The sequence below is a fragment of the Scatophagus argus genome, chromosome 22, assembly GCF_020382885.2.
Source record: "Scatophagus argus isolate fScaArg1 chromosome 22, fScaArg1.pri, whole genome shotgun sequence".
NCBI lineage: Eukaryota > Metazoa > Chordata > Actinopteri > Scatophagidae > Scatophagus > Scatophagus argus.
Genome location: NC_058514.1, coordinates 1,122,032 through 1,133,533, shown reverse-complemented (window position 1 = coordinate 1,133,533; position 11,502 = coordinate 1,122,032). Strand labels below are relative to the sequence as shown.

The 11,502-nt window shown below is 46.7% G+C and overlaps 1 protein-coding gene across 1 annotated transcript in view; it reads right to left on the bottom strand.

Annotated features, from left to right (window-relative positions):
- Window positions 1–221: 221 nt before the first annotated feature.
- The window catches only part of shank3b (SH3 and multiple ankyrin repeat domains 3b), a 33,989-nt gene continuing 22,708 nt past the window's right edge, over window positions 222–11,502 (bottom strand). The window contains 7 exon segments of the mRNA XM_046378629.1: window positions 222–6,189; window positions 6,941–6,967; window positions 7,077–8,379; window positions 8,886–9,173; window positions 9,621–10,229; window positions 10,777–10,870; window positions 11,253–11,383. Of these exon segments, the coding sequence (XP_046234585.1) occupies window positions 5,604–6,189; window positions 6,941–6,967; window positions 7,077–8,379; window positions 8,886–9,173; window positions 9,621–10,229; window positions 10,777–10,870; window positions 11,253–11,383 (3,038 nt within the window). The 3' untranslated portion in view covers window positions 222–5,603.

The window sequence follows — 11,502 nt, the reverse complement described above, 5'->3', positions numbered from 1 at the left end:
CAAAGTTTCAAGCTGCTCGTCCAAAGCCGATACTGGACATGAAATGGCTGTTTGTCACGTCCTCTCAAGGTGTTGCTGTCTGCTGCTCAGGTGAAACCCGTCACTCATTAACTCAACTTTAAGATTCAATGTCCAAACGAGGTCAGAGGCCTTAAACCTGTTGACTCCAGAGCAAACCCACAGCAGCTCTTAATGTGAAAGAACCACACAGGAAGTGAGCGTTTAACTTTGTAATAAATGACAGTTTATTATAAAGATTACAATCTGTTGCCTTGCCGAGCTCATCAGTTGTCATTGTGTGCTCTTTAGATTTTAGAAAAGGGAAGAAGAAAAAAACTACAAGTACACACACACCACTCACTCCAGAAGAAACTACAAACATACTGTAAAAAGAGGAAGCTAGAAAGAAGGAGGAGGAGGAGGTGGAGGTGGAGGAGGAGGGTAATCATAAAACTGTTAAAACCAGGTGAAGATCAGGAGGAGGAAGGTTTCACACAGCAGGTTGGAAAGCCAGGATTCTCAGCCAATCAGCAGGAAGCTGAGGCGTTACGATGGTAAAGTCAGTAATCGCTGTGGCAGCCATTTTGGCTCTTTATTCCATCTTTTTGTACGATCGTTCTCTTCTTTGTTAACGCTCAGACTGGGTGGCCATTTTGTCTCCATTTTCCAGTGTTTGAATTAGCAGCGGTGGAGGAAGCACAGAAGTACTAACATCATGTACTCACAGTGCAGTTTGTGGCCACTGTGAGTACATGAAGGTGGCGTTTACTTTTTAATCTGTAAAAACTGATCAGCTCATGAACTCGGCTTTTGTGTGCAGGATCTAAATTTGACAAGTAACCAAAGATCCTAAATAAATGTGACGCGGGATGTACAACAATTCTCTGTGAAAGGTAGGGCATTGAAACTAACTGAAGTACCTCAAAATTGTATCCAAGCACTGTAAATGTAGTAACTGTACTTTTGACCACTGCTAATTAAACATATTTCTGTACGTGGGAGAGAATCTGTCTAACCCGTGACTGGTAACAGAAGGCAGAACTTCTGGGGGAAAAATGAAAGAGGAACTACTTCTCGCGGCGGAGGGACATTAGCTTTGTCATCATGTCACTGATGACTGCTTTAAAAAAAATTTTAGCAGCAGGTTGGCTGGTTTCTGATTGGCTGAGAAATCCTACAGCAGGTGAAGGACCTCACAGAGGGACTCCCAGTGGGAACCTGAGGTCGGAGGTGAGGAGGTCACATGACATCCATCGCCGATTGTTATTGTAACACTGCAGAGCAAGCGACGACTCGCGGCTCGTTCTGACGCTGACTGTACAGTAGACTTTAGTCCGTTAATATATAAACTCTAAATACAATCATATCAGTGTGATATTCACTCAGTGTCAACAGCCACCAGAACTGCTTTAGAGATCAACGACTGAAAACGTGTGGTGGATCAGCTGATATCGATAAGCCACATTTGGGCCTGGTTTGGCCTGGTGTGCATTTGTGGTGAAAATAAAAAAATGTTAGTGTAAAAGTTTCAGATAACCGGCGGGGGACTGAACGTTAAACAAGTCAGTTTAGCCAAACTTAAGTACAATACTTGTACTTGAGTATTTCCATTTTCTGCTACTTTACACTTCACTGCACTAAATACTTTTACATTACATTTATTAAGTTAAGTTACTTTGCACATATGAATTATTAATACAAAATATAAATCTAATATGAAAAAAAATAATTTGAAGTCATTTTTATCAGCAATCAGACAAAAAAGCCAGCAAGCGCCAAAAGCAGGCGGATTTCCTGTGACTAACAAGGCGAGACTAACACGTTTCGCTGTCATTTCGGGTCATTAAAATAGTTTCTGTTGATCAGTCACACCTGTCGTCACGCCTGCGTTCTTTCACTGCAACATCTTTAATAATCAGATGCTGAGATCACAACGTCCCCTTCATTTCAACAGCATATATACTCTATAAAAATCAAACTGCGATGAGACAAACTCCTCAACGTTCTCATCCAGCAGGTCCTCGTGTACCTCTGGGATCATCTTCCACTTGTTTTACTGCAGTATTTTTACATAAACACCAAAGTCACACCCAACACGCACATTTTGGACAGGAGTTCAGTTTGATGACGGCTCTGGCTATGAACACGTCAGACTGGGATTGGAACTAACCGAGTGTAGGTGTTGCTTATTAACTCATACGAGTGTTAAGTTACTCTTGAAACACTGCTGGATCGCGTGGCGGCGTATCCATGTTCCCAGAAGTCTCTGCTCTCTCACTCAAATGTTAAATGGGATTGTTCTGTCATGTTGTATGAACTTTGGATGTGTTGCTGTTTACAAAGACTGAATATCACATGTAGATAAAGACTTTACAGACTATAGCCTACCAAAATATTACTGTGTAGATTTTTTGTCTATTATACTTTATATGTTACATGATAGCTACATTGTTCTACCATAATATATTATACAGACTATAAAGTCTACTGTATTGTGCTGTACATAGACTATACACTTCACACCTCAGGACAGGTGAAGCTTTTCCCGCACGACGGCACCCTGAACTTGTACGACTTTGGGATTCACGATTGTGGCTCAGCTCGTGTTCGGGCGCACGAGTTGGAAAAGCTGCGGGTAAACACACTTGCTGTTGTGCAAACAGGCACTGGAACGTTGATTGTGCTTCGTAGGGGAATCCAAAGGAGAGACTGTAACACGTCGGGCAGACTACGAAGCTGTGGAGGAGCAGTAATGGCGAGCAGTTCCCTCCATTAAAAAACACTCAAAGTGCTGTTAAAAAAATCAGCTTCCTGATTCCAGCTAAGAAGAAAAAAGTGAAAGAAGTACTACTCCTTTCACTGATTTCAGACATGTCTTATCTGTTTTCTGTGTCTTGTTTATTGTACAGAGGCAGAAAGGCGGTGAAATAATAATGAGCCCGTGTGGTTTTAGCAGCAGTTAGCATCATGAGGGGTCTGAACTCCGACGGTCCACTAAACTCAGCTGGTGTTGGTGACTGGCTTGCTAGCAAACAAGACACAACATGTAAATCAAACAGCTTTTCTGTTGGCAGGTGTATTTTTTCACTTTTGATAAAGCTAAGTTGGCAGTTTCCCCCCACCTCCAGTCTTTGTGCTGATCTAAGCTAAACAAAAAGTCTTACAATCCGTCTGCAAAGTTGTGTTGTGTGTAATGAAAGGCGGGACATTTTCTTTAAGAGCTGCGCCCGCTAATGTGGTTAGCGGTCGGTCAGACTGGATTTTCAAATGTTAAATTTACTTTGATACAGTAAAGCTGGGTGACGCATCAGTTTGTCTGACACAATGTTTTTGTTTTGGCACAAAACATTGTTAAATTATTACATTTCCGCACTGCAGCTGATTATGTGGTTGTTGGGCTCTGATTAATTTAAACGTGTTACTGACAGTCTGTGGCCAAATGCATGTTGTGATGGAGCGTATGATGTACAGATTAGCTGCTTTTGGAAAGTTAGTGATTTTGGGCCGTCTAATAAAAATTCACTTGACTGTATGGTAAAGTTTACTGAATGTTCATAATGATGAAGGCCTTTCAGGTGTCGTGAAGTCTTAATGAATAAAATGTTTCAGTCCTGTTTTAGTGTTTTGTATTTTGAAGTGACCCTCGGCTTTGTTTTTTTTAAAAAATCATCTCAGCCAGTCGACTTTATCGTCATTAACGTCCGTGATTGTTCTTGGCCAAACAGACAAGCAGCATCACGACTTCCCGTCCTCTCCGACACGTGTAGCATTTCACTGTGCGGTGACGTATAAAGGATGTGAATTATACCTCCCTAATCAGGCGTTAATTCTGCTCTTTCTACCCAATTGGCCGGAAACAGGAGAACTCTGACATTTCATAGGTCAAAGTTCGGTCAAATTAAGCAGTGAATGGACAACACTCAACTCTTATGGTCTGGAGGAAACTCCATGTATGGCAGGGAAGAAATCCCCAATATGGCAGGGAGGAAACTCCATATATGGCCTGTTCCTGGTGAAATACTATTCGTATAAGATGGTTGTGGCAGGTACAGCCACACTTGACTGATTAATTAGGGAATAAAACACTAGACTTAAGTGGAGGGGGCCTAAGAGATTCAGGTGTCAGTGTAAGGAAGGAGTAGGAGGGGAAGGAGGAAGGTATTTTCTGTACAGATGGCTTTAAACAGATAGCACCATGTACAGTAAGCCCTCAATAAGCAGGTTAGAAACCAGAGAGGTTTACAGTTGGAGCTCTGCTGCAGCTCTCCCTGAAACACACAGCACATCAGCACAAAATCACTCTCATTGACAAATCATTATGAATTCCAAAACACCACCAAAACGACCTTGAAATTCAACTCATTGTCAAATCATAAGGAACTCAAAATCATTTTCCAAACTACTATAAACTGTGTAAGTCGTCACCACCACATTATTATTACTTGTTAATCATAAATTCTAAATGATCGTTATTCGGATATGAACTCAAAATAAACACAAATTCTTCATGAGTGATAATTGGAAAAAAAGTCCAGAGAAAAATCCTCAGCTAATCTCCTGTTGTTCAGGTGGAGACTCCCAGTAGCCAGCTAATCATCCAGCTCTGCTAGCAAAAGTCGAGCTAAACTCGTCCAGGGAAGCAGAATGGTGCGATGAAAACAGTCTGTTTCTTATGTCAGCAATCAGGTTGTCAGATCAGCTCTTTGATCGACGTCCCTTCACCTGCTGGGACTGGCAGTAAAGCTGTCCAGCTGTAATTAGCCACATGCTAACACTGTATGGATGTATAAGCTAGCTTTAGCAGGGTCTCTAACAGCAAGCTAAAACTAAAGCTAAAGTTTTCCAGTAATCCAGAACAGAATATACAGCAGACGTAAAAAGAAAGTTATTTAACAGCTTTGTTACGTCAGTATTTGATGCAACTATTTCACTAGTTAGAGCAGAGTGTTAGCAGCTGTACGTAAAACCTGCTAGAAGAGTTTATTAGCTCCATCCAACAGATTAACTGGTCAAGTCGTTGACTGAGGAAAAGGAAACTGTTGGGAAACAATTTTTAAATTTGAGGGAAATGTGAAAATTAGCTCGATTCTTGGTCCCGTTTGACGGGAAAATTGATATCTTTGGGGTTTTGATGGTTAGATTTGGGGTTTATATTAGATTTTAGCATATTACCTGTGAAGAGACCTCAAAAACTGATGTGATGTGGATCAATTGTGAGTCTTTAAATTTCTATGATTTTTTTTCCAATTTGTTATTTCCTCACTTCTAAATGTCACACGTGATTGAGCGTTGTTATGACATAAAAGCCAGGTACAAGATGAAAGAGGTCAAGCTGAATCTTAAAGGTCTAAAACAACACTAAAGCTGAATACTGGACACAGACTTTGGTGCTACCAGACCTTTCAGGTTGATCAAAGAGCTGATAAGCCAAAACGTCACCGAGATCACTCAGAGAGCTGGGCTCCACATTGGTAAAAAGGTCTAATGATTTAGTCACTGCTAAGATATCCTAGTCAAAGAGATGGCCTAGTGTCTGACCAGAGGTCAGGGGATCTGAGATCACAGTTCAGGATGTCTAGAGGTTAGTGGTCGGAGGTGAGGGGTCAAGTGGACCCATCCAGCAGCTGTCTGAGCGCCCGCTCGATGTTGATTCGGTGCCCGAGTCTGGTGACGCCCAGCTCCACGTAGTCGTCTTTGGTGAGAGCGGGGAGATGGGAGCCTTCGATCTCGTGCTCCTGAAAGCGCTGGCGGTGTTCGGCCAGGCCCACGCTCTCCAGCCAGTCACCCACATCATATTTATTCCACAGATTGAGAGGCCGCTGCCTCCATGGCCGAAGGGCCAACAGGGGCCCACTGAGGACCGGGGAGGGGCAGGGAGAGGCGTGGGGTGAAGGTGAGGGTGAACGGGATCTGGTTCGTGCACTCGCACTTCGCATCACAAACCGAACCTCCTTTGGTTCTGAGGGGAGACTGAGACTGGACGATTTCAGGATGGTTAGACCACGACCTGAGCTCAGATCGGGTCTTTCAGAGCAGGAGGAGGGGAGCCCTATTGACCTATCAGACGGGGAGGGAGAGGGGGATGGGCTCCGGCGGGTGACAGGGTAGCGGCTTCCTGGTCGGACTGTATAGCTGGTTCCATATCCTCGCTGGGAGATGGTGTGGAGTTCACCAAGACTAGAGAACAACCTGCAACACATGAAACAGTACATAAATTAGATAAACTGCTACTGTAAACAGCACAGTAATGTTTGAAGTAACTTTAGAAACAGATACTTTGTTTTAAACAGCAGTGGCACATGTTATAAACTACAGTCTGCTAACTAATTAATGCTAATGTAAACTCCATAGGCTGGTTTTCTCCAGAGAACCCTGAGACAAAAGGTCTTAAAGATGCCTCTGACTGTTAGCTAACATGTCCCATACAATAAGTCAATGTGCTCACCGGCTTATGATCCCTGTAGAAGACGCGAGGCAGCATCGTTTGTGACAGGTGTGATACAACAGTTTCACAGGAAGTGTCAGAGCAGAATGTTATGCCATTCTAATGTAACCCTGTTTGGATTGTTGGCTCATTATCGAACACAGAAGCAGCTGATTAATACTCACTATAGTCACTGACATGTTGTGTATGCTGATGTCTGCAGCCTCCATTAGACAATGACAAGGACACCACTCCTCAAAGCTCTCGTGACAGCGTCATGCAGACCACATGTTGAGCAGTCAAAGCTTGACAGGCTTTGTTACGGCTGGACAATCACTTTTCACAGGAGGTGTTTAGCAAATGTTCGATTTCAGGGTTTTATTGAGAAGAAGGATGCGACGGTGATTTCAGACATTTAGATTTTAGTCATCTGTAGGTGTGTGTTAGTTTTCTGTTAGCGAATGAAAATCGTCTCAGGCTGATGACGAGAAATGTTTACCAGAGATAAAAACCTACGCTTTACTCTCACCACTGTCCACACATCTGGAACAACACAAACAACAGATCTGATTACAATACAAATACACACACACACGCGCACACACACACAAATAGTCGTACTGTCATATCAGTAGTATTGCAGTATTTGTACCTGGCGCCTCCCACTGGTGATCTCCGGCCCGGATCGAGGGGACTCGGCTCCTCACCCAGCGAGTGACTGTCTTTGTTGAGCAGCTGTAGCCGATTAGCGAGATCCAGTCCAGATCCCGCCCTGCCACTCAGCTCCAGAGCTGACGCCGACCGGCTGGTCAGATCCATGGCTGACCCCGAACCCTGACCTCCCAGTGCTGCGGGACGGCCTCCCCCTTCCTCCGGGCTGAGGCCCCGCCGCTCCTCTCCGCGGTCGTCTCCACCCCACAGCTTGGATCTCCTCTGGAACAGGTAACGTGGCTGCCTGCCACCTCCAGTGGTGGGTGAGGAACAGAGTGGGGAAGAGGGGGTGGAGGAGGATGCAGCAGATGGGAGGAGCTCACTGTCTGATGATTGCTTCAGCAGCGGGTCCCGGAGGGCTGAGCGGCCCCGACCGATAGGTGAGCGAAGGCGTGGCTTAAGAGCAATTGGGGAGGTGGAGGGGGATGAGGGAGAAGGGTGAGCAGCAGGAGGGGAGGAGGGGGATGATGGAGCAGGAGGAGAAGCTAAGGTGATGGAAGGTGGGAGCGAGCTGGGGGAGGAGGAGCTGTCATGGAGCCGTTCATTACCTCCCTCCTCCTCATCTCCTCGTCTACCCAGGGAGTCAGGACCACACTCTCCTCCCCCTCCTTCTCCACCTCGCCGGGGCAACAAGGTGAGGGAGGACGGGGGAGGAGGCGCAGGAGGAGTGGAGAAGGCAGGGGGTGGAGTTACCAGACCGATTCTGCGGAGCTCCTCCCGTGTCTCCTCATCACTGGATGACAACAACGCCGGCGGGAGTGTTACCGTGTAAGCCCCGCCCTCCTCCTCCGAGCTGCCCACCGTCAGGCTCCTGCGCCTGTCAATCAAAGCAGAGTGACTCTCATTGGCCAGCGAAGGCAAGGGGCTGGGTTTCCAGCGCTCAGGTGAAGGGCCGGCAGGTGATGTCACTCCTCCCTCTGTTTCTGGACGCTCCACCTGTCCATCAGGGAACAGGGGTGGGGTTATGCGCTTATGCCTCAGCTCAGGACTGGTCTGGGGAGTGGTGCGCTTGGTTCGCTGCTCGGGGCTCGTCTGAGGGGTGGTGCGTTTAGATCGTGGCTCAGGGCTGCTCTGCGGGGTGGTAATAGGGGTGCGCTTATGTCTTCCCTCCGGGCTGGCGGCTGGGGTGGGGATGGGTGTGGTGGAGGCAGAGGCGTGTTTCAGTCGAGGCTCAGGGCTCGGCGTCCGAGCAGTGAGCGCTCGTTCTCGTGCAGCAAGTGCCAGGGCGAGTGGAGACGAGGGGTCTGAGGACAGAGGAGAAGATTAAACATTTTACTATGTGCGAATTTTTCTGCTTCGCTCTATTGTTGTCTGCTGCTGCTGTGGACTATTTGATGTTCTGGTTTGTGGAGAACCTCAATAGTTCCACAACTTAAAAACTGTTGTCAATTTCAATCAATCTAATTTAAAACAAAATCATGATTTTCTCAGTTAATTGGTTAGTCGTTTGGTCTATAAAATGTCAGTGTTGTGTAATTACTCTCACTGCCAGAAGGGGGAGACAAAAGCTCCACGCTGCAGATTTAAGCAGACTGGATGTTTTCCTTGATTGCAATCTTGCTTGATGTTAATCAAACAGTACCGTCCTCTCATCCACCTTTTCTTGTTATCATTCTCTGATTGGGAGGACGTTAATGATTTTGTCTTTCCCAGAATTGATTACTGTAACTTGATTATTGTCTTACAGAAATATATCCAGACCCTGAACAAGAACAAACAACACAGACCATCTGCTGATTCTCAGACAGACCTAGAGGTTTCCCCGTCAGTGGGTGGAGGAAGGTGTGAGGTGTTGGCGAGGGCGACAGGACCGGCGCCGGAGGGGGAAGCTCGCCGAGGTCGTCCATTGAATGGCTCTGAGTCAGGAGGGGAGGCACCTGGTTTTCTGACCCGGATCCTTCCACAGACAGGAAGAGAGACGACCTGCGGCCCTGAACCCGAGCACGCTCCGAAAGAACCTGCTGCTGGTACAGCTCCGCCCTACTGGGGCTGCTGGGCGGCTCTAATTTGGACGGGTCGTGATCTTTCATTCCAAGTCCTGAAAGGAAAAGGAAAATCAGAAGTCAGACTGCGTGGAGGGACGACTACGAGCCCAGGTATTATATCTGTGTCTGTTCTGAGCACGTCATGGGATATTTATAGCACATGAAAATTGTTTATGCAAACAGGGAAGAAATACTTTAATTTGAGCAAAGAAAAATAAACTCTGTACTTAAATAATGTTTATTGTGTGCTTATGAGTTCACAAAAGCACACAATAACGACAAAACACTCGTTGCCTCAAATTCAGTTTTGTGTGTGCTTTCAAGATTTCCTGCAGCCTGACACTGTGCCACAGTTTCATCCAACTGGACAACTGGAGTAGAGATTTTCTGATTGGCTAATGGAGGTTCCTAAAACTGCATAAAACCTGAAATAATAAACTTCCAATAATGCACTCAGGACTTCAGGCACCAACAAGACAACTGGTCTGAACAGTCCTAACCCTGCTCCTCAACAGGAAGTTGTTTCAACAAAGGTGACTTCCTCCTCTGCGGCTTGGAGGGCGGAGCCTGTTGTCCCACATTAGCGTAAGGGTTTTCTATTGGTCGTCCCCGGCGGCGTGACAGCGGTGAGTGACCGAGGGCGGGGCTGGTGCTGTGGAGAGACAGCGTGGAGGTGTGTGTGGCGGTGTGAAGCGTGTGCGTTGCAGTGTGCGTGGCAGTGTGCAGTGTGTGCGTGGCAGCGGCGTGTGCGTCAGGCTGCAGTGGCGGCGGCGTGTCCTGCAGGATGATCATCGACCTCGCCTTCCTCTGCCGCTCGGCATGGGCGTGGCTCCTCGTTGGTGAATCAGAGAGCTCCTGGAGCCTTGGCTCCGCCCCTGGCTTGAAGCTGGACCGCGTTAGCCCCTCCCCCCTGGCTGGAGGAGGAGGGGGGAGGAAGGACGGGGGAGGGCCGGAGTCAAGGAGGAAGAGCGAGGAGGTGGAGGATGCGGAGGGAGGAGGGGGCGGAGCTGTCTGGGGAGGAGGAGGGATGAAGCTGTCCGTCAGTGAGGAACTCCGCGGGAACCGACTTTCATTGATCAGAGCTGTGATCCTGTCGTCCTCGGGTGTGCCTGGCATGGTAACCATGGAGACATTAAATCCCAACAAACACTGGAATCTACACACATAGCTACAGTAAAATGTGTGGTTCTGGGGAATATGAATAAAAGGGACTTAAGTTAAGTTCAAAGTTACATCCACTAAAAGTGCTCTCGTGAGATTTCAGAGCGAGATTTGTGCTCCTGCTCAAACAAAAAGGATTTAACTCTTACAACCTCAGCCTGTGAGGGGCAAAAAAAGCACCTTTTAGTAGATGTAACTTTGACAGCTGGAGTTGCCCCAAAGGATTACACTGCAGCTGCTGCAGTCGTGGATCAACTCCAAAGCTTACAGAGAGTAAGAATCATTTACTCCCCACAATATGTAAACACAGATTTAAAAACTCTGAAATTTCCCTTTAAGACAGTTTTGATGTTAATAAATTTTGCAGAACTGGTAACGGTGCCATTACTAATTTTACTGGAGTAAAAGTAAATCTGAGTACTTCTTCCATCACTACCTGTAATTTGTGTAATCTATGTGTGTGTGTGTGTGTGTGTGTGTGTGTGTGTGTCTCACCAAAGCTCTTGGTTCTGGACATTCCTCGGGGTAAAGCCATGGTGCTTTTCTCTGGAGCTGTGGGGGGCACCAGGCCCTGACGCTCAAACAAGGACTGCAAACACACACACACACACACACGCACACACACACACAGGGATTGTGAATTATTTTTCTGCTCATCTACATTGAAGATTTGCATGAAACAAACATGAAGCTAACAATCCGCACCACCGTAACAGCTCGAGCTGCAGACCTCCGAGTCGCAGGTAAGCACTGAGGTATTCAGAGATCGGGAGTTCTTGTCTTGCGGCGCACGAACACAGGTTAGAGCTCATGTGCGAACCTCAGACTGCGAGCGCGCTAACGTTAACTTAGCAGCTACAATGAAGTTTTGAGCTAATGGCTGAATTTTCATTTTTCAGTGAACTGTTCCTTAAAGAGCTTCATAAGTAACGTCCCCGAGTCTTCTGATGGGTTGGTGATGCTTGTCTTACGTTAATCTCAGCCTGCGTGATGCGTCGGCTGGTCGGCCTCTGTTTCACCGTCGCCGCTCTGAAGTCGTCTGACGGGCGAGCCCTTAGAACGACTTCCTGCTGACCCCCGGCCAACATCTCATCCAGTTTCTCTGGAGGGAGGAGACATAATAAAAAGCAGATCAACAAACAAACACAATGAACCGCAGCTTTGTGACATCACAGCACGACCACAGAAACAACATGACGTCAACATCATGGCATCACAACA